At 47.4% G+C, this 27,145-nt stretch overlaps 1 protein-coding gene across 1 annotated transcript; it reads right to left on the bottom strand.

Annotated features, from left to right (window-relative positions):
* Positions 1-1,052: 1,052 nt before the first annotated feature.
* Positions 1,053-27,145, bottom strand: LOC133350874 (low-density lipoprotein receptor-related protein 12-like). The gene is made up of 10 exons (XM_061565692.1): positions 26,366-27,145; positions 17,356-17,436; positions 16,755-16,890; positions 13,864-14,069; positions 12,160-12,302; positions 10,864-11,305; positions 9,616-9,753; positions 8,718-9,036; positions 7,719-7,851; positions 1,053-5,986 (listed from the first exon to the last, which is right to left on the bottom strand). Exons 1-10 carry the CDS (start codon positions 26,427-26,429, stop codon positions 4,937-4,939), a joined length of 2,712 nt encoding a protein of 903 aa, XP_061421676.1. The 5' UTR covers positions 26,430-27,145; the 3' UTR covers positions 1,053-4,936.

Here is a 27,145-nt window from a genome sequence, read left to right as displayed (position 1 = left end):
ACGGTCACCGTATCGCGAGCTTGCAGTTGCGTTACTGCGGCCTTTTGGAACGACCTTCCGTCCGATATTAGGAAGCCATTGGAGCTATGCACTTGTAAATGTATATTGAAAACTCATTTCTTTAGAAACGTTTTTTTGTTTCGTTCTTTCCCCGCACCTCTAATTAGCACGCTTGGCTACGTACGGTGCGAAATAAGTTCAACATACATCTCGGCCACCGCTGCCTCACTTCCAACGGACCTTTACTGCTCAAGCCCAGTTCAGTTTTTCTGTGTTTCACGTTTGTTCTCATCCATGTGTTCCTCATTGTGACCCTCTCTAATTAAATGCATGCATTTTCAAGCTTCGCGTACATTTCAGATTCGTGCCAATGTTTTTCAGGGTCAATGTTTCCGATCCATGTCATAGCAAGCAAATATACTGTACCCCGATTGAACACTTCTTTAGGCATATTGTTATGCACGTATTGCTCTTGACAATCAATTTCAGCTTTCTAAAATAATTTCCAACCTGCTCTCGCTACCCTCTAAATCAATTTTTTGCTTACATAAATTTATATCGCGCTTTAATTTAAGACGCTTTACAAGAGTTATACAACTCGTACATAACATGATAGTGGTTTAAATAAAGTGCGGCGTTATTAAAAGTGGTGTGGTTATGGTGACAGGACAGGTGGGAGTGGTTGAGGGGTTTGGGTAGTTATAGGGTTTGGGTAGGCCTGGTCGTAGCTGCGGGGCCGGGGCAGGCAGTAGCAGGATGGACAAGGGAGAAGAGATGGGGGTTGAGGGACGGAAGCAGCATGTCGGTGAAGATGATTATTTAATATGCAGTGGGTGTTTGTTCCAGTGTAGGAACAAGAAGGGACTGGACGCAGGGCGAGGGAGGCACAGAGGGGCAGTCGAGATTGGGAGACGGGATGGGACAGAATAAGACATGAGATAAGCAACATACGAAAAAGGCAATCTTGGTGCCACAAGACAAATATAGATTCTGCTGTTTTACAGTTACAAAATAAAATTCTGCAATCAGAGCATAAAGAGAACACACATTGTAGTCGTTTATTTTAAGACTCTTCTTTATGTACACTTTTATAATGCGCAGACAGCAGCAAATCGACCCAACAACCCGTTTTCAAGGGAGGGTGTCCTCTGAAGACGGCTCCGAGGAAGCCTTTTATTGTGCAGCCTTGCGCGTGGCATTGAATCTCGATGGCCTCTTGCTACATACCAAACCTGCGTGGGTGGTCGCTCTGCTAGGGCAGTGTTGTCGAGACGCGTAACTCGACAGCATCCGATGTATCTCTCAACCCTGACCTCTCAAGACCACGGGGTTAGCAGGTAGCTGCATTGTCTGACAATAATCCTTTACATGAAAGAATTTAAATTGAGCACAATTGCTGATCAAAATGTTTAAAAGAGGAATAAACGACACTACCCCTTTGGGGTAATAACATGCAACGTTTTGACAAATACATTTTTAACCGGGTTTCATATGGTTTAGTTGAGACAGTTCAACCAAATAGATGTATTTAAAAGTTGTAAAAAGGCCTAATTGTACTAAACGGGTGCATATTCCTTCACGTCGAAAAAGTTAACGACAATTTGGCTCTAAAGCCAGTCTCTAATATCACCAGACAGACGATGTCAGAAACCAGGTGACAAAGTTAGGCGAGCAGAACATGAAATGGCATCGATGCAGTTCTCACAAACATTCTGTAAGCGAATGTTTGCGTTTTAAGTTGCGAAACTAGCAAATTGTGTTGCATCACTGGATCGTAATTGCAAATACACCACCCCTGCTCTTTGAGCACTGATTACAAAGCAGGAGTTTGCAAATTCGCAATGGCCTAAATCATGATCCACGTAGCTGGTGGGCATATTGCTTCACGCATGAAATATAATACCGTGTCCACCGGCACATCGGATTCAAGCCAGCACAGGGCCCTCATCATGATTAAGGGTGGTTTTCCACAAGCTATATGTCGAGCCGAACCAGAACAAGACCATGACACACTGACCTCACAAAACATGATTATGACCAAGGGCCAACCGAGGCCAGAGAGTCAATAATTATCATCATACGTGTTATCTACATGCGTCTCGACCAACTCATTGCATGTCACGTCAGTGGCACAGCTCACAGCTTCCGTGAAAAACCTGCTGGCCCCTTGAGCCACGCCGGGCTTGGCTTAGCGCAGCTCCGGCACCGCTGAGTCGTCATTGGGGGGGAAAAAAAAAGAGGTCCAAGGGGGTAGACACAAGATGCGACAAAAACCGGGCGGAGATGGGGAGCCAGAGTAATGCATTTACTGCTCGTCCATGGTGTTTACTCAGCATCATATTTTCCGCGTTTTATAAATGATACCCCCTCCCTCTGCAAAATGATTTCAGTATCTCCCTTTAAGTTGTCTGCTCTCAAGACCAGTAACAACTTTGGAATTTTTCGATTTAACAGTATACACTACATTCACCCATTTCCCACAACAAAGCTCTTAAATGCGACATTCTTTTCCTATTAAGAGTCTAATTTAACATAGAACAAACATTATTTGTCTTTTCAACTCAAACACACAGTTCAGGTTAAAAGGCTGGCAGCATTATTCTGCTATGACAACACCACAAAAGTTCCCCTTTAATAATGTGGGTTTGTTACAACATCCAGATCCCACGGATACAGATGTCCTGTATAGCCGATAGGGAATTTCAAGGTCTGTCCATCTACCCACCTCGCAGGCCAGCATTTGCCCTTTTCAATTGATGTCCAAACTCTGATCACAAAGTTCATTCGTCATTGCACCCACTGCTTATCTGACTAATATTAAATTCATGAAGGGTTCCATCAAAATGTAAAAACGAAGACACAAAACATCCTTCTACAAAGCAAGCAAGCAAGCAGACAGTCCAAGGGAGACCTGTGGTGGACTCAGAAGTGGTATTTGATATCAGTGCAATGTGCTGCCCCATCCCACCTGTTGCTGGGCGCTGTTGTAGGTTTCATTGCGTTTAACGATCGTGCAATGTGGATTTCACGGTATCTGATCGAGACGGGGCCAAGTCCACATCGGTTCAGATAATCATCAGTCTGCCCTGGCCCCGTTTTTTGTATTCTCCACCTAAGCGCTCAAAGAAAATGCCTCTTCCAAGTCGCCACCATCCCAACACCACTGAAGCAAGCAGCCTTGAAGCAAAAGTGCTCAACAACGAATTTACAAGCACCTCTAAACATCGCACGCAATTAATCAAATCTCTCTGCATATGCAGAGTAGACTAAATAATGCAAGTTCATTAAAGCTCGATGCTGCATTGTGAGTGCCTGAAACCGTACTCCATCATAACGCTAAAAAAATACTGGGCAATGCTTGGTGTAGTTTTTTTCCTTCTTCTCTCAAACCCTCCCCGCATAGGTTCTGAAGCTTACGTCCACAGGCAAAATAAGTCTTAGCCCGCACTGCTGTGCCCAGCACAGGTTGATTCAAAGTTCCCATGTCAGGATTCCCCACACAACATTCATTGTGACCAACAAACACTGCTGTACATGTCCTATTTTTTATCCTAAAGCAAATAAAGCGAGCACATATTCCTTTATTTTCTAAACACTAAAAATGTGTACCTTTAATCGCCGTAAATGTACCTACCCTTTAATATAATTATAATTACTATAATATATCTTTTTTTCATTCCATCAACTCTCAACATATCTTACATTGTTATATTTCGGCAACAGCTTAGCGTAGTTGCTATAAAAGTGCAAAGATCACAGTAGTCAGGAGACTGATGTGATAGATCGGTTTGTGAGCTCTGCCTGTAGAGGGGGGTCCAACATGAAAATATCTCAAAATTCTAGAGGCCCTAGATAATTGTCCAACAGATGTTAATCCCACCCACATCGGTTGGGATGGCTCCCGGTGGTTATAGCAGGAGGCAGTCGAGGTAGCAGGAATTTTGAGTGCCGTGTGGCCCGATCGCAGAGCGAACTCTCCCACGGGGCCTCTCACAGGGGGCACGTGTGCACCGCGCGACACTAACGAGCGTGGAATTGATGCCACTCTACGGCACCGAGGGAAACGGTGTGTGACGTCCCGCAAAAAAACCTGCCACCATTGCCGGCTCGGCAAGCTTCCGTTAAAAATAACAGACGCAGTGGCGCCCCCCCCCCCCCCCCCCCGCTGCACTGCCCGCTCATCAAATGCATTGATTGCCCGAGGCTGGTATTGTTCCTTCCTTCGGCGGCGGAGGCTCTATGGTGAATCCCCAGTCTCCCCACAAGAAGACCGTTCCCTCCCCAGCCTCATCCACACCACCCATCCAAGACACTGTTCTAGAACTCACCCTTCGCTGCAGCACTATGCAAGCTTGTAAATAATGCCAAACTTCGCAAAATCTTTGGACCAATGCATCCCTTTTTTTTGCTTGTACGAAATTATTTCTAGGTATGAAACGTTACGAAAGGTAGGGCTGCGAGGGAGCATGGGGCGAGCGTGAATTATTAGCGCCTGAACACCTTGCCAAATGATTCCATTGTCAAACCGGTCCCCACGTTTGCCATTCGATGCTCTCCTGACTGAGAGATTAAGGGAAGATTTGACAATATGTGCCCACTAATTACGGTGCCACTCGGTAAGTAAGGAGGCTAAAGGCGCTTGAGCAGGAAGTGGATGGGGGTAGCCTCTTGTTTGCGACCACATGCTCTGCAGCGCCGAGGAAAGCATAGACCTCGAATGGCAGAACAGATTCATCTTTTGCCCGTAATTCCTCGAAAACATCACTTGTCTGTGGGGAGACAATCAAGAAGTTGAACACATCACACACACGAGAGAGAGAGATAACACAGGCGGTGGATCAGAATCTGGCGATCCGCCACCGCCGGTGCAAAGGCCGGGTGGGGCGGTGGTGGTGGGGAGAGGGCGGCGGTGGCTTAGGGTCCTGGCGCCATCCGCTCAGCACGACAGGAGGCTGTCGTCGTCGCTCGTGTCCCCGGCATCGCGGCCGCTACCACCGGCCACGCGTCTCGCCTCCGTGGGGGGCGACACTCGCGGCCGAGCACCCCCCCACCCGACCCAATCCCCTCCCGTGCTCCCCGTGCCACTTTCCGTCGCTCTCGTTCCATCGCCGTCACCGCCGCCGCTACCATTTCCGCCGCCGCTACCATTTCCACCCATGCAGTCCTCCATGGCGATGAGCATCGGCACGTCAGCCGCTGCCTCCCCCGCGTCCGGTGCCGCCCCACCGGGGGAAGGGGGCCCGCGCCGTCGCGACAGAGGGCTCCCGATCCTCGCACGCAGGATCCTCGCCACGCTGCTCAGCGGGCCCAGCCCCCCGCCGCTGCCGCTGGGGCTGCCGCCCCTGCCGCCGTCCACGCCTGCTCGGCCGTTGGCGGCCGCCGGCACCCTGGCGGCCTGCGCGCAGAGCTCGGTCGGCCTGGAGCGGGAGCGCCGCGCAGCATCGAACATGTTGGTATCCTCGGCGGTCGCTGTATGCGCTGCTGCTGCTGCGGCCGTGCCGGCGTTTGCAGCCTCGACGAAGTGAGTCGGTGGCTGCTTGTGCAGCAGGCCAAGCGGCGAGGAGAGGCCGGGGGGACCTGCGTCGGCGCCGCGCACTTCTGCGCCGTCCTGGCACTCCGCGTCGCTGTCGTCATCGTCGGACGGCAGCAGCTGCAGGCGCGACCCGTTGCCCACCCCTGCGCCCGCCCCGCCAGTCAGGTTCGACACCAGCGAGTCAAGGCCGGCGCCCGCCATCCCCGAGCACGGGCCGCCCTCCCCGAGCCCATCCGTCTCCCCGCTGTCGCCCCCCCGGCCGGAGCTCCCTGCCCCGTGGTGGCGCCGGCTGCTCCCGGAGCGACTGCTCCGGGATGAGCCGCGCAGGAGGCGGCGGAGGCGGCGCCACAGCCGGCCGCGGCGGTGGCTGTGGCGCGAGTGGGCGCCACCCACAGCCACGGAGAGGCCGAGCTGCGTGCGCATGGCCAAGCGGAGGCTCTCGAGCACCGAGGCCTGATGAGCGCACACAGACACGCACGCAGATCAGCACCTCGTCTTACCCCCGTACACAACATTACAATGCCAGCCTATGGTATCACCAGCCTGCAAAACTTATTCCTGAGATATGCTGGTAAAGGTGCAGCCCTTAATCAATCCACGACTGAAAGAGGGTCTCCACACACTGCGAGGGTTGTGGGGTTAATTGATTGTACTCCATTACAAGAGTCACTGTGGGTTTGGTCAACGCAGGGGCATAGACGTCAACCCATAGCAGTACCACAAAGTACTTGGAAGCACTGCTCTCTGCTTCCCACAATGGAGCCCTGCAAGACTTATGAAAACCTATTTTGCATCATGGTCATCCATCCAAGAATTATCCAGGCTCAACTCTGGTTGGCTTTCGAGATCATACCAGATCGGGTGCATTCTGGGTGATTTCACCGTGCATTGTGGCACGCGCATGTGTTCCGATGCTCTGGAAGTTAGGGTTGTGGATGACACAGATTTGTGAAACTCCCAAACCCATTGTGCTGCGAGGTGGCAGAGATGCAGCTGTGTGGATATGCGAGTGTCATCTCCTTGCTATGCATTGGGTTACGCAAAAGCAAAAAAAAGGAAAAGGCTAAACACAGAAATTGCAGGAAACTCCACAAAAAGTATTTCGACAGAGCGAGGCTTTCTGGATAAGTTACTTTAATAATGCATAACGCTTTGGCAATCCACTGCTAGATAAAACCCTAACAATAGTGGATTCATTATTATTAAAAGCCCAGCAGAGAAAATCATAATACCAGCCTTCAATATCAAGATTTTCAGATCAAAACCTTGTTCCAGCAAAGAATACAACACAAGCGTGCATTACTAAGACTCTAAAGATCCACACTGTGATAGCAACATAGAATATAAAACACCTGCCTCCAATATCGGCTCTTTATTATCAACACAATTCCAGAATGTAATATCAGCATCCAATCTCATAATCTATTCTCAACATCTTCATTCCTGAATGATGTCAAGATCAGATCTCAATACACCAAGGCTGGGGAACCTTTTCCTTACTGAGGCCTGCATGGGACTTTCAAATACCTTTAGAGAACAACCACACATTAACATGCACGCCTCAGTTACTTGTCACTGCAAGAAGCCCTTGCGGCGGACAAAAGTGAATGAGCACGCTAAATTAGAAATAGTTATGCCAGATGGATAATATTCCTCTCGAGTACATTATTGGTTTCGCTTAAGATGCTTTGAGTGATGGATACATGGAATTTGTAGGCCGTTTCATCGCAGAAGGACTCATGTGGCCTTAAGTCACATGAGAAAAACAACACAGCATGTATCCTCCACACAGAGAAACATTTAACGAGGTCGCTGGCAGACTCGAGCAGGCACGTGACTATCAGGAACAGCAATCGCGAGAGGAATACTGGTTGTGGTGTACAGGATGGAGAAATATTTCCTGGGTTGCCGAACGAGACAGATCCAGCTGAATTTAAGCCATGGTGATGAGTGTATGGTAAAGAGCAGTAAAGTGTCGTGTGTCACATTAAGCCATCTACAAGACGGGCTGTATGTATGTCAAACTTCTTTCGCACCGTACGTAGCCAACCGTACTAATCGAAGGTGCGGGGGAAGGCTAACAAAAGCTGCCCTTTAGTAGCAATGAATAACCACAAAGCAAAGGGCGGCGAGGATGCCTGTGTCACACAGTAAGTAACAGGAAAGTGCAGAGCAGGGCGCTCACCTGACCGTGCGTGTGCACGGGGAAATCCTCTACGGGCGGCACAAGGCCCTGTGCGATCAGCTGACTGTAGGAGGGGGGCGGCTCGCGGCACAGCAGCTCAGCATCGAGTCGCGTGAGCGGGCTGTCGAACCACCTGCACAAAGTGACGGGGGAACAGTCAGTCAAGCCTTGTTCGTGAGCCATGTCACGAAGATTAAACCGCACCCGAGATTCGAATGACATGAATCGTGGTTGATATCATTAAACCATCCTTTGTTGTTTCACTTGCATTGCCTCGTTTGTAGTGTTTTGTGCCATCTTGTTCATTCCGTATGATCGAGGCGTGGGAATGAGACGCGAGAGCAAGTGATAGTGGCTCAGGATCCAGTTTCAATTTACCCTGCAATCAGTGGTCTGTATTAAACCACATCAAAATATCGCATGGCAGATGTGAACATCTCCTACCCCAATGGCCGTTTAAAAATATCAATTACCCACAATCTCAAACCCATGGACTGCATAACGCACTACTGCTCACTTCGATCATTCGCTGGCATCCATTCCAGATATTCATCGGCGTACCGCTGAAGCCGTTCACCATTTCACCAACCTCAACATGAACATGTAAACCTTGCCGATCAACTCCCCACCATGTGAAAGAAGGAGAACGGTGAAGTGTCTTCGAATGGCTATGAGCAAGCTGGCGACAGGCGGGTTAGAGGTCGGGAGGTTTAATGTATCTTGAACTTCTTTGGAACCGTACATAGCCAACCATGCTAATCAGAGGAAGGTCAATTAAACACAAAAAGTAGTTCTAAAGAAACTATCTTTCAATCGAGATGATTTAAAAGTGCATAGCTCCAGTGGCTTCCTAACATCGGAAGAACGTTCCAGACGGCTGCAGGAGCGCATCTGAAAGCACGCGACACAGTGACCATCTTTTTTCGATGGCTAGCCAAAAGCTGCTGCTGTGAGGGTGACCAGAGTTTGCGTGATGGCTACGTAGGAACGAGGGCGCACCTGTACTGGCGTGAGCGCAGCGTGTAGAGCTTGCAGGAGCATCCAAGTGCGATGACGAGCAGCAGGCCGCACACGAGGCCGCCGATGGTGGCGGCTGTGATGACGCGGCGCGGCACCACAAGTGGGCACTCCTTCTCATCCGAGCCGTCGCCGCAATCGTCCTGCCCGTCGCACACCCAGCTCTCGAAGATGCAGCGGTCGTTGTGGCAGTGCCACGTGCCAGGCTGGCACGATAGGCAGTGCCGCTCGTCCGAGCCATCGGGGCACTGCGTCTGGTAGTTGCACCGCTCGGCGCGACCGTAGCAGCTCGTGCCGGCGCCTGAGAGAAGTTAGACAATTTATTTTTTACAAAATGTTCATGCTTTGACAGCTAACATTTGTATAAATAAGATTATATATAGATGTATTCATGAAAGTAAAGGTGCAGCCACCCTGCAATTGTTTGCTCACTTCACTACTGGCAGAAGTGCTTTCACTCGAGTTCTAAAGAAACCCTTGATTTCTCCAACTCTTCCACACTAGCCAAATATCTCGGAAGAGGTGGGAGCACCCACACTTGACATGACCACAAGTGGTCTGCCAATCAGCTGCGGTGTACGCACTTATACGCCGACCTGGTTACACAAGATGGCTCAACGAAGAGGCTAATATCATCATCACGTGGGAATTTCATAGGAGTAGCAAAATAATTAAACACACGTTTCTAAATGTGGAGGGCAAAAGCGGAGAACCTGGAGAAAAACCCATGCGACCGCGGGGAAAACGTTGCAAACTCCAAATATAGAAGCTGCAGGGTCAGGATAGAACCCATGCCTCCTGCATACCTTGCGAGGGAGATATAACATCTAACCACACACGTTGTGCCCCTAGCGGAGCTAAAGTAGGGAGAGAGCCTCACCAGAGCCGAGGCTTGGTTTGGCGCAGGGGAACTGCTCCTGCGGGCACTGACCGCACCCAGCCTCGTCTCGACCGTCCACGCAGTCCCAGTGCCCGTCACAGCGCTGAGAGTCGTCATAGCAGCCGCCGTCCGAGCCACCTGCTCGCAGAGACACACAATGTCAAACCTGTCCAAATCCATAGCACCCGTCTACTGCATCATGTCATGCCTCTAAAACTCAACTCTTTTGAAATGCTTTTTGTGTTCAGTTTGTCATCCTTCCCCCGCACCTCCAAAGAGAGTTGACTATGTACGACGCGAAAGAAGTTGAACATACATACGCACATTACGACCGTGTAGTGAATGAAAGAGGCGTACCCATGGGTGAGGCTCGAAGGCTTAAAGTTACAACTGGGGCAAAGGCAAAATGGCCAAAAAATCCTGTATATTACAGGATATTCCTAACCAAACACTATACAAGAAGCATGGCAGTATGTGTGTACCTGATGTTTTTGAGCTCAACTGTGGATCGAACCATAGCTGATCATGAGTATATACTTGTCATTATCTAAGCCGGTGTTGTATGTGTGGATATTCTTTCGTGAAAAATATTCATGCTATGAAAAATACCATCTGTGCCAGGCCCACAGGGAATGGTAATAGGCGAATAAACCAAGTACATGAACAGGGGACTGATGATTGGCATTCGGGATAGGGGTGATGAAGTTTTATGGAGGAAAAAACATTTTACAGGATGGTGAAGTTTTAATATCCAGCCAATTTCATTTTGTGGCGAATGAGTACAATGGAGAAGCTGATCATTGTTTTTTTACCCTTCTATCTGGCAACAAAACTGACACCTTTTTACAAGGAGTCATGTTTACATAGACCACAATACCTGCAGTCATAATGCAAACAAAAAACATAACTCTGATAATGTGCACTGTCCTTGAAGTTGATTGGTCCACACCCGAGACAGCTTTCCTTAGAGCCTAGTCTCACATGGGTTGGACCAGATGATGCCAAAAGGCGCACAACTCAAAGACAATGTTGCCAGATAGAAGGGTAAAAAACCAATTATCATATTTGTACTGGCAAATGAGGTTCCAATGGTGTAAATGGAAAAGCTGTTTACTTGTTCCATTGTTTGAAGCTGCGGGTAGGCACACCGCTTGACTACGTTGCTATTTTCCAGAGCATCAGTTTGTTGCACGACCAGAGTTCACGCTCATTTCACCGCGGATGGCACCGCCACCCCCCCCCTCTCACCTCCGCCGCATGGGTGCTGCAATGGCGGGCAGTACCCGGCCACGCGGTACGTGGCATTGAACCCTCGCGCCGAGCTCGAGCGCCGGTCGGAGAAGAAGCGCACCACGACTTGGCCCGACGCCGTCTGCACGCTAACGGGGAGGTCATAGCGCTTCAGCCCCGTCAACTGGACCAGCGGCTTGACCGCCACCTCGCTGCCGAAACCGGCGTCGCTGTCGTTGCCAGTGTTGAGGCCCTCGAACACCTCGAGGGTGTCGGTGGAACCCGGCGCCAGCTGCAGGTCGACGAAGAGCAGCACGAGCGGCCGCGCGTCGTCCGTGTTGATCACCCAGCGGCAGTTGGCGCCCGCGGGGTACGCGTGCGGGTAGCGCGGAGAGCTGAACCAGCCGTAGAAGTTGCGTAGCCAGTGCGACCCACACGGCGCGTTCTCTGGTCCGCCAATCTGCGACGGGGAGGTCAACGGGTCGGTCGGTTAGAGGGCGGGATTGTTAGGACGCGACAGTGGGTTGAGCCGGGCGTGGTGGCGATGGGGCATGCCTGTGATCCAGCGCTTTGTAAGGGAAGGGGTTGCTGGATCATCCAGCACTGAGGTTGTCTCTCATACGGTCCCACAAGGGTATGAGGCTTCATGAATGAAAAAAAACTGTAAAATGCACAACTACTACACTCCAATGACACGTCTGCATAAATGTTATATTAAACTGTATGCAAGTATTGCCAGCAATGTCACCAGTGCTACAACGATGCAATTGAAGGTACGTGTCAAGTCTTTTTGTCATTTACAAAGCACACCGACCTCGTGGGACAAATCGCAACGTAGCACAAGCACGTAAGTACAAAAGGCCATTTGTTTTACCGAGTCGCGCGTTCCATTTTAATGAATCACACATGTGAAGAGACTTTGAAGCGATGTGTTGCTCTCTCTTCTTTTTAACAAAGGTACCTTAGACGATTGACACTTACAAAAATATAGCACGTACTAATATTAACTTGATAGGGTTACAGCGCATAGTGCAATCGGCCGAAACACACAGATATACGCCGACATAAGACTTCTCAAAACCAAACAGCAGCAGAAACTCTGTTCACACTGGGCAGCCTGACAATGTGGCGGCCGCAGTGCGGACACCACTCAAGAAATGCAACGCCGTCTCAAGAGTCAACCATCGGTCAAGAGGGAACATACATCCCTCGGCAAAATATATATTTTTAAAATAAAAACCTGGGACTATGCGACAGGGGACTCAGCCAGACCATTGTGGCTGGACAGGTGATGGGGGGAGGGGGGAACCTCACCTGTGCAACGTTGGGCTTGCAGCCGCGCTCGTCCGATCCGTCGCCGCACTCGTCCTGTCCGTTGCACTCCCAGGTGCGCAGCACGCACCGTCCATTCGCGCAGCGCAACTGGTCGTCTGGGCATTGAGTTGCCTGCAGCAGACCTGCAGGCACACACAAAAGACAAAGATCCCCCACATAGCTTTAGCAGATGGTTGGGGCAAGTGCTGTTAGCGAGCACCTATGAAGGACGACATGGCACACGAGGGGGTGGGTGGCCAGCACCATGCCCGGCCGCCTTTTTCTCCCTAGTGGAAATGTTTACACATCGCACCAGCTACTCATGTGAGGCTGAGTTGACTTAGGGGAGGTCTAGGACCAGTTCAGATAATGGTCTTGTTGGAATTCCCTACACCTCCGCTGTAGCAGACGGACAGAAAATATGGCATCTGTGCAGGACCGCCCTTTCCTGAAACCGCATTGGGGCTCTGCAAGCCTTTCCTCAGCATGCCTAGCAAGGCGATGTTGAATAATCCTTGCCAGGACCTTTCCCGGCACACTGAGGAAAGCGATGGCCCTGTAGTTGTTACAGTCTGTGCGGTCCCCCTTCTTAAAGAGGGGGACCACCAGGGCATCCCTTCCAATCCTGCGGAACCCGTCCAATGGTCCAGACTGTTGTTATGTCATGTAGGGCAGTCTGTGGACAAACGCCACCCTCCCCCTCAGCATTTCGCTTGGTAGATCATCTCTGCCCGGTGCCTTTCCTGGTCTCAGATTCTGGATCGCCTTCAATACTTCCTCAACAGATGGCACCTCAGCCAGCCACTCATAGGTGGTGACTTCTTCCAATATTTGAGGCACCGCAGCCTCGGCAGGGTCATCCCCACTTTGTCCCATGTTGTTATCCAGGCTGAGGGATATCCCCTCCCCCGGGACCTCACAGAAATGCTCAGGTACAAAGACAAAGATCCCCCGTATAGCCTTAACAGACTGTAGGGGCAAGTGCTGTTAGCGAGCACCTATGAAGGCTGGAACGGTACACGAGGGGGTGGGTGGCCAGCACCACGCCCGACCGCCTTTGTCTCCCTAGCGGCGATGTTTACACACCGCACCAGGTACTCATTTGAGGCTGAGTCGACCTAGGGGAGGCCCAGGACCGGCTCAGATAATCGTCACTGGTGTTTGCCGTGAGCGGGAATCGAACCCGGGTCGCCAGGTTCGTAGTGCAGCGCGCTAACCGCTACACTACCGCTCCCCACGAAATGCTCAGGTACACACGCACGCACACACACACACACTGCAACGGTAAACGTTTACGTGGCGTGCACAAAATAGGCCAGGCCATCTGGTTTGTGTCTTTGTGCACTTGGTCGTAGGAATTGGTGAGTTTCTGCTGCTGAACGCTCATGAACATGTGCATACACAGCCCTTATGTCAATCCACTTCTGAACTGAGGGCCTGCCCACACCACTTAGCACACCAATGGCATACTTATTCCTAATCGCCTCGCAGACCAGAAGGGTTGGGAATTTTCACAATTCTACGTCACCTACCCCCCAAAGTGTGGAATTCCATGTGCCACAATGCTCGGTCCAACACACGAAGTTAACCTCTGCAGCTCAGCGATGAATTGCAGTCCTTGCTTTGCCGTTAACTTTCTAAACCAAGCGGCAGAACAATAAGATGAGTGACAACAAATGATCGCGCCGGGGGAGAAGGACTCACTGGTGACGTAGCGGAGCTCGAATCCGGACCCGGAGGCCGAGGCGTCCGAGTGGAACTTGATCCAGACGTGGTCGCGTGGCGAGATGAAGGGCGGCGGTAGCGCGCTCCCGCACGCGCGGTAGTCGTGCGCGCCGCGACTGCCCGGCCCCAGCATGAGCCAGTCGGCGGTGCAGCCCTCGGAACCCTCCATCTCAAAACCCGTGAAGCTGCCGCCGGGAAAAAACACAAAACACGCGCACACCACTCATCCAAACGGCTCGCACACGAGCAGTCGCCGTTGCGATTGGAATCATGCGGTGATGAATTGTAAGCGATTTGGAGTAGAAGATTTACACGGGAATCGATTCTTAAAAAAAAAAACCACAACATTATCTTGATGGTGCTGTCAGCATCATGAGACAAAGCAACCATTCGGATCACTCACAGAGCAGTGAACGGCCCACAGTAACAGAGCTACCTCTGGGATCATTTCAAATGACCTGGTCCACATAGTACAGGGCAGCACTTTCTCACCCACTCTGCCGGCGAGATGAATGTTTGCCCCATGACATTCATACTGATACTTTAATTCTCAAAGCTAGACGTTGGCAAAATTAAGTGTGGAACCAAATTAATTTGACGGGTTTTTTTTTGTTCCGAGTCATTTACGATCGGAATGTATTCAGCACATCATTAGGGGTGAATCTGGGAGCTGTCCAACCTAAGCTTGAAGCTTCGGTTACAAAAAATGTATAATCTTGATTTGAAGCTTTCATGACTGCAGGAATCCATACTCTTTGGTTCTTTCGGTAAAGTCACGTAGTTAGAAAAATTATAAATCACGACGTTTCAATCGCAACACAAGCAATCGTCATAGTAATAAGAAATTATGGAATTTCAGCTATGTCCCATCACGCAAATATATATAAGAGCCTCAATACATAAATGTCCCTATAACATAATCTAGCGGCACACCTGACCTCAATTTACAATATATTGTTTTCACAAAGCTTCAAAACTAATTTTAACATAATCGTCGTTCACCAAAGTAGCGGTGACATCACCATGGCGCTTGTGCCATTCTAGGTGCACTTTGAGGCCACGTGAAGAGTCCAAGGCCTGCTGGCAGGAGGCCACAGAACAGACTCAGGTTCCATGGGTTCACCGACTGAGATGACGAGCAGATGCACCAACTGTGCTCCCCACTGTGACATCTCTGCAGTTTATCTGCCTGGCACGTCGCTCGTTGTTGTGAGCGTCGCTCCTCTGCCTTCGCTGTTGTTGGGAGGGCGACTGCCTCCACTCTCCCGCAGCATCCTCAAACGATGGCTCATCAGCCAACTAAATTTCGATTTAAAGCTTTCGTGACTGCAGGGATTCATCTTCTTGGTTCTTTCGGTAAAGTCACGTAGAAGGGAAATAATAAAAATAAAAGAACAGGTCCTGTTCTTTACCTGAGGACGGCTGCTTGCGTTGTGGCTGAAACGTCGTGAGAATTATTTTACGTTTTATTTTCATTATTTTATTATTTCCCTTCTACGTGACTTTACTGAAAGAACCAAGAAGATCAGCCAACTACTCACAAGGAGTGGGCTTCCTCCTCCAATATTTGATTGAGGCACAGCAGCACTGGCACCAGCACATGGTCAGCCCCACCTTGCCCTCCCCACCCCAAGACCTCACAGAAACGCTAAGCAAACCTGCGAACCTGTTCTTAAGGGTCAGAGATCGGATCAATATTATTTCCCTTAAGGATGGTGTTAAACAGACCAGAACATACTGCCTTTTAATTATTAACAGGTGAAAGTAAGTAATTTAATTATATATTATTTATAGTCAGCACAGTGTGTACTTAAAAAAAAGATTATTTCAATAGCAGTTGCCCTGGTATACCAGTTTCCTTACTGAAACCCAGTTGACAAAAACGACCCACTTTTGCATGTTTATAGCTTGCAATTTACTTAAATTGCTTTTAAGATTATAAAAATATGAAATGCGAATAAAAGAAAGGTAGGACCCACCAATTAAACCAAATACAATTCAAAGCCAATAACTCATGACGTTTCGACTGAGCGTGGAGACGCAGATAACAAGGCAACATTGCTGTTCAATGTTTGAGCTTCAGGAGTGAGATTTTTTAGTCTCCAATTTATTTTCTATTTTTGAGCTGTTCTCCATAAAAACTATAAAACACTGTTTTATTTGACCAAGTAAGGTCAACTGAGCTATATAGCTTTTTCAAAAGCGACCTGGCTACAAATGATAGCTCAATGAAGTGGCTAATCGTGTAGGAATTTATACCAGCCAAATATTCTTAAACACGCTTCTAAATGTGGATGTAAAAACCGGCGGATGCGGAGAAAAATCCACGCTACCACAGGGAGAACATGCAAACTCCAAATACACAGGCATCAGGGTTGGAATCAAACCCACAACCTCCTTCATACCAGATGAGTTAGTTAAGATCTCATCACCGCGGCATTCCCAAACAACACGGTCACCCATGTATGAATGTCAAACGTCTTTCCCACCTTGACTTAAAGCTTTCGTGACTGCAGGAATTCATATTCTTTGGGTCTTTCGGTAAAGTCACGTAGATAGGTTAAAATTAATAAAACTAAAAGAAACAAAAAACTACGACATTTCGATCACAACACAAGCGATCGTCATGGACGACTTTACCGAAAGACCCAAAGAACGTCTTTCCCACTGTACGTAGCCAACAGTGCCAATCGGAGGTACGGAGACACGGTATATGTGCCCACAGTATTTCTAGGACACGCTGCATCATTACTGCATCGCCATCTGCCTCGCTTCTCAACTGCCACCTTGTCCAAGCCTCTCCCACGCACGAGCATGCGCCGCCGGTGAGAGGCTGCCTCCCCTCTCCTAATAGCGGTCACGTCCAGTACCTGATGGTAATGACGTGTCCCGGCTGAGCGCGGATGAACCAGCTGCAGTTGAGGCTGCCAGGGTACGCCGTGGGCCAGCCAGGGCTGTGTATGACGCCCGAGGGCCCGCTCATTTCCTCCATCATTGATCCACACGCTGGGGGAGCAATTGACAAACATTTCAGATATTTAACGAAACGTTACAAATGGTCAAGGAGATGGAGCGATGAAATCAGTTCGAGTGCAGGTATTAGTTGCATTATTACAATACAGGATCTTCGGAGACAGCGGTGAATTATACAGCACTGAATTCATCAGGATCGCTCACGACAACCCTTTTGCCAACCACTGCTGAAATAAGGCCTCTCCATGCCTCATCGGTTTTGGAGGTTGTTTAACTAAACTTTGCCACAACAGTCAGTGCGAGTTGATTAAGATGAAGGGCAAGAGGTGGAGGGAGGACTCGTTCAGATATCACTCTTCACTGACATCAGCCATTAAAAGCTGGACTCGAACGGAGGTTGTTAATTTTTAGACCGCAGTGTGGAAAGCCCTCTGCCACTGAGATATAAACCTAGCATGTTCTATTATGCCGAGATGTTTGTGTGAACAGTGGACTGACCCCATGGCATTAGCTGCCGGGACGATGTGCGGAGAGCGCTGGTGAGTAGAACTTCACTGGGCTGACTGGTAGCATGAAGATCTGTTAGAAAATAACACACACGCGGGAATTATGGTGATGAGGTGACCTTTACAGCAGACACAGAAACCGAGAGAAACAGAAACCCCAGGCCTTGTCACTAATGAAGTGACACTCACTGTGCCCTTTGTCAATCCACTGCGGTGCAGACCATGGGCGTTCATTTTAACAAACTTCACATTGCTGGTCAGTGCAGGTTGGTGAAGGAACAGAGCATAGATGTGAGAGAATGAAAGTACAACCAATTTATCGATTTTGCTGCACCGTTCTAAGCTACTAATTCAAACAATAACCAGGCTCGAGCCCGCTTAGCTGCCGAGATCTGCCAAGATTGGGCTCATTCCAGGTGATTTAGTCATCAGCCACACTATGTACGAGGTCTCTAACAAATCAACCCCCAGCGAATCGATTGTCACGATTCCGAGGCACGATTCATTTCAAGTATCTATGCTCATTTTCCTTGCTAATAGTGTATCATTTGCAAATGTGCTTATATATATATTTTTTTATCTCTTTCCTATTCTGCCTTGTCCAACATGGCAAAGGCTAAAATTATCTTTAATTAGCATTTGTCATAAATTCTGTAATCAAGTCTGAGACACGACTCGATGGATGTTTGTATCATTAAAGTAAAAATTTATTTTAATAACCGAATTGTATTGTTGCATCCCGACTGGGTACAAACTTGCATTATGAACAAACGTCTGGTCTACATGTACATGAGTAAGCTGATTTGACTCTGTCGCTTGTAGGAAGTGGCGGGCCTGGAAAGCTTGTATTTTTCCCTCTTTGACGTGTTGTACCTTGTCTATTACATTTATCAAAATCACGCATTTGCCAAAAACATTTCATGCTTTGTTTGGCTGAATGTACGTTCCATTTTCGTTGAAGCCAAAGCTTGTAGAATTTTACACTCTCCATCCTACTACGCTGGCCCTGGCCAAGTGCTATCTGTGACGAGAGACTTAAACAGCGATGCACATCTATATATTGACATCAGGTGAATCTCTCCCCTAAATCACATGACCTGTGTGCGGCCACCCCCATTGAATCATGACCTTTTATAAAAACAGACACTGCTCGGTGCAGCATCGAGGCCCTGAAGCAGCCTCTACTTTCCTATTCTCATCTTTCCACACCCTTTGGTCTTATTCTTCCATTTCTTTTCCATCCTTTTTCTCTTACTTCCCATTCATTCGCTTTGCTCTTCTCTTTCCCGTTCCCTTTAATTTTTCAATAAATTGTATCCTTGATTCTATTTCCCTTCTCGTGATGTGCCATGGGTAAACCGTTTTATCGTTGTTAACGTAAACATTTTTAAGAGCAGTGTTACACATGGTTACAGTTTAACAACGAAACGCCCTCCCGTTGCGCAAAGTACACAACAGATGTGGTTCCCTCCTACACCAGTGGTAAATTAAGAACAGCTCAGGACTGTGGTCACTAATCTTGAACCGTGGAGCGCAGAGCACGGCACAGCCCACTATCATTCGCTGCCAGCATTTCAGACATTCACCAGGCTACTCCTGAAGCCATTCACTGGCTCGTCAATCGTGGCACAAACGTATAAACATTGCTGATCAACCCCCCAACATATAAAAAAAATAAGTAGAAGAAAGTGCCCATTCAAGACAGTGCGGAGTGCATTTAAAATAGCGCTGCCCTTCATGGCACACAAGTCACAACCGCATAATGTGGAGCTGTGTCGAATTACGATGGGAGCAACGTTTACTGGTAAATGAATCGCTGCTGTTGTACAGCAACCGCGTTCGCCTACAGCTTGTTTACAATACAGCTCTGTGCTGCACACAGCTGAGGACCCAAAAAACAAAGACTTCTTTTAATTCAGTGCATGCGTATTCACAAGGGAACAGATGTTTGTGTGTCCCTGATACCTTAATGCAATGGGGCTGCTTCCGTTGTTATTGAAGCTAGGTTGAAACAAAAGCCTTTACTTGAATTTAAACAACATTGTGTCTCAGAAAGTATAAAGTCTGCGAGACAGGAATGAGCCCAGCACCACTGAAATCATCCTGTTTTAAAGCGGGTAGCAACATGTGATTGTGCCCGTGGATTCCTCCACCCACGTTGTGGACTCAGTCTACCAGGAAGTTTTTTGTCTCATCCATTCTATGTTAAACCACAACAAAGACAAATATACCCCTATAGCCTTTAATAGACTATGAGGACAAGTGCTGTTTGCGAACACCTATGAAGGCATAATCAACGTTTTTGGGTTTAGATCGCGTTTATTTATGTGTCGTAACCCTCCACCACCCGACACGGCCAATCAGTAAAAATGTGTCACGTTGACAAAGACAAATAGTTCACTGCTTTAGCCCACCGGTGTGTTGAAGCCACAACATTTACAATTTGAGTACGACGTTTCGCTGGTAATTGCAACCAGCATCATCGGGCAATTCGCCAGAATGGTGAGGCTCTGCTGTGTCTCCACCATTCTGGCGAATTGCCCGATGATGCTGGTTGCAATTACCAGCGAAACGTCGTACTCAAATTGTAAATGTTGTGGCCTCAACACACCGGTGGGCTAAAGCAGTGAACTATTTGTCTTTGTCAACGTGACACATTTTTACTGATTGGCCGTGTCGGGTGGTGGAGGGTTACGACACATTTATAAATAAACGCGATCTAAACCCAAAAACGTTGATTATGAATAACATTGGTCGCGAAAGCCTACGTGTTAAACTGACCTATGAAGGCACATGAAGGGGTGGGTGGCCAGCACCACGCCTGGCCACCTTTGTCTCCTGAGTGACGATGTTTTTCACACATCGCACTAGGGACTCGTGCTCAAATGCAAGGAAGGGCATTCTCAATTGCAGTGCCTAAACTGTGGAATGAACTGATCACAGATCTCAATATTACGACCTTGCGTATCTTTATTTGCATCGAGGTCATTGCGAACATGACTATTACAGCCACATTTGTAAATGCCCTTTGTAAAACTATTTGTGACTGCAGTGTGAGAATTCCATTTTCTGAAAGACTGTCAATATAAAATAGGAAATGCAATTGTAATGAATGCTGGTTTGAAATTACATTATAAATAACGCCATGTCAGTTTCTCACAAGTGCCCTGCATAATGCTATTTTGGATTACTCGCTAGGTTTCAATTGTATATAGTTCTGGTTTGTTTATTATCCATGTTAATAAAATGTCCCTATTTTTAAATCCTTTATATTAAGTTCGCTTGCTTGCTTACGACCGTGCAAATCTTTCAGTCGTTTTTTAACCCACTTCCCGTGATCCAATCGAGCTGACATTTTGCACACAGACTCGTTGTGCGAGACAATTAATTTTTTTCCAAAATTTTACACTGTTTAGGGTAAACAAATTAAATATTTAATTACCAATTGCTTAATACTGGCAGACAATCATCTGACCCATAGGTGGCAACCATCTCAAGCCAGAGGACGAGAGGACTCTAGCCGCCACGCATATAAAGGATTTATAGTGAAAAACTTAGTTTTTACGGGTTATACTTATTGTTCTATGCAAATCCTCCCTTCCCATTAATGTGGTTGGCACCAGAGCAGCCGTTGTGGCCGGGTAGCCATCGAAAAAGATCTGCCGAGCTCAATGGGTCTTATCTGAAATACACTTAATAAACTGCGTTTTTTTATAGCCTAAGTCCCAGTGTTTTGGGATAGATTTCGATGTAAAGCTTTCGTGACTGCAGGGATTCATCTTCTTGGTTCTTTCGGTAAAGTCACGTAGAAGGGAAATAATAAAATAATAAAAATAAAACATAATAAAGTACAATTCTCACGACGTTTCGGCCACAATGCAAGCAGCCGTCCTCAGGTGAAGAACAGGTCTGTCGGAAAGTTATTCAGACGCTGTCTTTCCGACAGACCTGTTCTTCACCTGAGGACGACTGCTTGCGTTGTGACCGAAACGTCGTGAGAATTGTATTTTATTATGGTTTATTTTTATTATTTTATTATTTCCCTTCTACGTGACTTTACCGAAAGAACCAAGAAGATTTTGGGATAGAGTTTCTAAGTGTGTATTGGGATGACCGACATGCTGAAAAACGTTTTATTATTAGCAGTGTGACGATTCACCCAATGCAATCTGATGAACTGACATGATTCAGGTTCACAATTTTATTCAAGAATAGGTTCTTTCTTGGCTGTTCTGTGTCACTTGTTTTTACATCTAAAGGTAACATGGGTACAAAAGTTGCATAAAATTGCCATTAATCGATAATTGGTTCTTACACATGCACCGAGCATAAGTAGCTAAGTAAAGGTTGATTTGTCGATTAAGGAATCAGCTAGCCCAACAGGAGACTAGTTTAGAAGATACGAAACATGTCGACCTATTTGGTTTGGATATGTTAGAAGAACTGAGGCCAACAAATAACAACTATCAGTGGCCTGGCACTGCTATGTAGTTGAAGGAAGAAGCAGAAACTGTCCAAACAAGAGGTGGATTGTCAGCATAGAGGACCTACAAGAGGCAAATACCAAGGCCAGAGAAAGGATTGGAATGGGTTCATTAAGTCTCAGACAGCTGCCATGTGTCAACTGACGGAAGAGGGATTTAAAAAAAGAATGACATGCCTACTCCTTACAATGCATGAAGGATAACCATCTAATTCTGGGTAAAACAGGCTTATCGAATTGATTCCAAGTGTAATTGTGCGGTTTCATAGTCTGCAGCTGTTTCCTGACACGGTGTTATCCTCCAGCACTAATAGCAGAAGGGCGTTATAAATATAATTGGTGATACAATACATAATGCATAACAGCAACATGTTATAGCCAGGACGGAGGGACCACGTGTGCATTACGCATCAGCATAGGCACCCTCACAATGACCTTTTAAACCAAACACTGACCTGTTGCTCCTTTTTTCACACCATCTTTTAATTCATTGTTTTAGCTAAAGGAACACTCTACGGACACAAAAAATTAGTTCAGGTGCATTTATACAATTGTAGGTGTCTGCTGATGATAACCCTTCTACGGAGATGTAGCATTTGAAAAGGCTTTCAAGCCAACGGTACTTATGCAAGTGTGGCTGGCACGAGTGTCTGCTTGCCAGATGCTACTGGCCCTGTACCAGCCACACTACACCACCACACACAAGACACCCGCCACTTAAGTGTTCAGAACAAATAAGAGTAGCAGTCACTGAAACACAGGCTCTGCTTTGAATGGGACTCCCTCATTTTGACACAAGATCATTTTGATCAACACAAAAAAAATACCACCCAAAAGAGACACAGACTGTTGGGGAAGGTGTTGTTATTGAGCACCTATGAAGGACAGCACGGTGCTCGAGGGGGTGGTGTGGCTAAAAACCACACCAGCCACTTTTGTCTCCCCAGTGCTGATGTGTATGCACCACCAGGACCTTGTTTAAAACTGAGTCGATCTAGTGAAGGCCCAGGAGGGATTTAAGATATATGCCACTGATGTTAAACATGGTCAGGAATTAAACTCCGGATGCTTTGTTTGTAATATGATGGGCGAACCACAATGCTACCGCTCCCCACATTTGATCAACACAGACATACGCAAGTACAGTTTTACAAACACCAATCTATAAATAATGTGAATCCTGAATGGGTGCCAATCCATTATGCATTCAAATCCACTCATAAAAACACCAATGACAACACAAGGCTTGTGGCATTAAAACATATGGTGCAGAATTAAAATATCCTCCAAGATCTCTCCTGCACATGTTGACCAAGCGACAAATATTTTTTTCAGTCCTATATTTAAGTACTGTACGTATGTGATATTTATGGTGTTGATGTCTTCCTGGTTTAAAAGGTTACTTTAAGGGTTGGATATCTCTCCTCTGTTTTACAGCTTGCACGGCCCTCACGTGTAAATACACAAGACGCCAGCCTTAGGCAAGTCCAACCCTTTATGGACCGAGACAACCGACTTAAAAATGGTAACCAAATCACTTCTGTCAGGAACTGCAAGGTCAATACTGTGTAGGGGAAGAAAGCCTGTCATTTTGCTGCTTCATATTTGAGACATGTAAGTATTAGCATTGTATTCATAAAAATATGTTTATAAGTATTTGTCAACCCACTGCTGGATGAAGGCCTCCCCATGCTGTTTCAATCATGAGGATTGTATAATACTAGTTTACTATGCTGATCAATCTGAGTTGAATGTGGAACTCAGGAATTGTTCAGATATCACTCGCCACAGATGTTAGCCATGGCTGGGACGTGAACATAGGTTGTCGCATTCATAATACAATGCACTAACCACTGTGCCACCATTTCAGCAAGCATTGTATGACACATAAATAATATTATGAATATTATAATTGATTTTACTCTTTAGTCAGAAGGCAATGTAGATTTGCTAAACTGTCGTTTGTAAGCCTGTGCATTACCCTTTAATTATACAGGAAAGTCCCAATGATAATTTAGACCATTTCAGGGGGGTCCTACATTGGGATTTTTGGCTAATTCCAATTAGGAGTGTTTGGTATGTGGACGGTAACTGGACGGTAACTGGACTCACCAAATAAAGCTCAATATAAATAAGAGGGAATAACACCCAATGCTCCCTAGAGATTAATATCAATAGTTAAACCGTACCACCATTATTAGGCTACCTGACACCCAACTCGGGGCCAACTTTTCCCATGATCAACCTTCACCACAGTGCAGTGCACCAAAATTAAAAGTTGGATTGTACTTCTATACTCCCACTTCTATGCCACCTGCCTTTAACAACCCGCACTAACCAGCATGATGAAAAATCGTCAACCCATGTGGGGGAGGATGGTTTACACCACAAAAAAGGAACCAGTGACGAAGAACTGTGACCAAAAATGGGCAACACCCAAAACCTGTTTGAGCAAGAGAACATTTGACTTGTGTGGATTAGGGATTCTGACGTAAATTGAGTTTTGCAAGATGGAATGTATCTCACTTACGTCTAGATTTCCTGACACGTGACCTCACGAGCTTACTCTCTCAAATGTCAATATTCATGTGACATGTTTTGTGTTACACAGCATTTACCAGCAGTCGGTGCAAGAGGCTAACTGCAATGAACTCCTGATTTTGATATACCAAGTTACATTTCTAGTCGGCAACTGAAACTTTGGACAATATTCTCAATCCACCGTTGGTATCTCTACGGGCCGTTGTCAATCCGCTTCTGAAAGATGGCACCTCCACCACGGGTCATGGGGGTCGTTCGATCACACTTCATCACACTGGTCTGTGTGGGTTAGTTAAGGACAGAGAGTTTCCAAGGCAGGTTCAGGTATCACTCACACCTAAGTTGGCCATGGCTGGGAATCGAAATCAGGCTGCCAAGTCCAGAGCCCGGTGAGCTCACACCGATGTACCACCCAAGCATCGCAACCCACCAACCATAACATTCATATAGCTACGCAGTAAGGCTGCTATTTTTCTCATGGTGTGGTCAAGTGTGGGTATCTATAACAATAGCTCTCGGCTAGCACAGAACAGGAGAACAAATACCCGAGGGGGATGAGAGGGTGGTTCCTTCTGCCTGCTGTGGTGTGAACCCCACACACACGCGGCTGACCTCCAACATCCTTTGCATAGAACATGAACACAATGACAGCAGGGACGACAAAACAGCCCCGAGACTTGTGACGTAAAGTGCCTGACGAGCGAATGGACCCCTGCGCGCCTCTGTGCTCAAAAGCGCCGGGAGGCATCACAGCTTGGTTCTTCTCGTTATTCGAGTGGTGTCAGCCTGAAAGATTCTCGTTTGGTTTACGGTAATGGTCCATAGGGCAGGGAAGATATTGGCACCACGCTGTAATATATCACCGACAGCCCTATAAGGCAGCAAGGCAATCTTTCTCGTCTTTGCTTCAAAGTAGGGGAAACGGTTCCTAAACATTAGCCTGCTATATACAGTACTTTGTATATGATGGTCAATAAAAGTTAACTACTGAACAAATAATTATTAATTTGCTAAAGTTCCTACCATTGTTATTTACCATATATAAAGTACTATCAAGGACTATGAACATTTCTTTTCTGGTCCAATGAACTATTACGGTATGTAGACCAGTATAGGTTTAATTAAAGCCACCTTTCCTTACCATTCTCATTAAATGTCATTTTGTTAAAGACACGTATACATTTTACTATCATGTACACAATAGATAATCTATGGGTTAAAATCTATATTACATAAATCAGTTTGTATAGTTTTGTTCAGATATAACAGTATGGTTGTGGAGGCCAACATCGCCTTTGTCTTCCTATGAACGAGCACATTAGCACTCATCACCACTCAGTCAACACATACAACATACACTGCAGCATTTTTATATCGTTTCAGATATGGACATACATACCAACCATTAGTAATGGCACAACATTTTTACAGTATAACAAAATATCCATACACAATTACAGTTGATAAGGGTGATACAAAAGATACAAATAGATCAGTCGTGCTAAAAATCATACTAATAACGCGTGACACACGTGCTTACAAACAACCAGACAATAGTGAGGATACAACATACACATGACAACAAACCAGGTACAATTACAGTAATGACTATACAAAACATATCAATAAATTAGACGTGTAGTAATCATAGTTTTAACATATACGAATACCGAAACTTGATATCGATGGATAATACACTACAGATGGATATACAACAATACAACAGAACAAGATGTGATAGAGATGATGGCTTATCTCGTATGCAAATCAACTAGAAACTACAGCGATAAGGAAAGGGCACGTACGATGTCGGTTTATATAAAGTCTAAATAGAAATATATTTAAATCTGCACGGCGAGTCACGATACGACACACAAGACACACAACCAAACCGTAGCCAACGACGATGACAAATAAAAAAAGACAGCCCACAGCACACGCACACAGAAATCACCACCACCAACACACACACACGTACCCGTCCAGCAGAGGAGAGACAGCGCCACGAACACGAAGCCCACGCTGTTTCTCGGGGCTCGCATGGTCAGGTCGAACCACACTGGGTCTGTGACCAGGTCAAGTCAGGTCAGGTCAAATGAGGTCAACAATCGGGCTGCTGTCAGGGTCACGACGAAAGGGAACCTCGACTGCGTCGGATCAGAGATCGTGTCGCGTCGTGTGATCGGGTTGAGATAGACGCGTGGAGCAGGATCAGGCCACGCCAGGATCACATCGGCTGAGATCGGTCGACCGAGACGGGCTCGGATCGTCCTCGCCCGCTCGCGCTGCGTGCAGTGCGGGCAGCCCCTTCAGGCAAGCCCGCAGGCTCCCGCGTAGGCCTAGTGTCTCGTAGCTCGTCGCACTCCGCAGCCTTCTCCTCGTCGACGTCGTCGTTGTCGTCTTCGTCGTTCCCGACGAGGAGCGAGACGTAAGACGGGCGGCAAGACAGGGGCAGAGAGCGGGGTCACCCGACTCGGAGGGGCCTGGGTCCCAGGAGGAGCTTGGAGGCGACAAAATGGAGCGGCCTGGGCCCGGCCCTCGCCCGACCGACCGACGTCGTCGTCGTCGTGAGGGGAGGCCGCGAAAGGCGTCGGCAAGAGCGGCGCGGCTTGGCGTGAGGCTGCCCGCGGTGGAAGTGCCTCACGAGAGAGACAGAGAGAGACAGAGAGGAGAGCTGGGGGGGTGGCGGCGGCGAGCGGGGAGGTTGTTGCCGCCGCTGTTGCTGGGAGCGGTGATGGAGGCGGAAGCGATCCCGCGG

The sequence above is a fragment of the Lethenteron reissneri genome, chromosome 35, assembly GCF_015708825.2.
Source record: "Lethenteron reissneri isolate LAM-NWPU_2019-01 chromosome 35, ASM1570882v1, whole genome shotgun sequence".
Lineage (NCBI taxonomy): Eukaryota > Metazoa > Chordata > Hyperoartia > Petromyzontiformes > Petromyzontidae > Lethenteron > Lethenteron reissneri.
The sequence above is the reverse complement of the archived record's forward strand: the minus strand, read 5'-3'. Positions and strand labels throughout refer to the sequence as shown.

Bases quoted from the DNA above. Each gene is read 5' to 3' on its own strand.
- LOC133350874 (XM_061565692.1), bottom strand. From the start codon at position 26,429: ATGCGAGCCCCGAGAAACAGCGTGGGCTTCGTGTTCGTGGCGCTGTCT. The intron at 16,891-17,355 runs GTCAGTCCACTG...TTGCTCCCCCAG, and splicing joins CCGGCAGCTAATGCCATGGG to CGTGTGGATCAATGATGGAG. The intron at 5,987-7,718 runs GTGAGCGCCCTG...TGCGCTCATCAG, and splicing joins CCGTGCACACGCACGGTCAG to GCCTCGGTGCTCGAGAGCCT.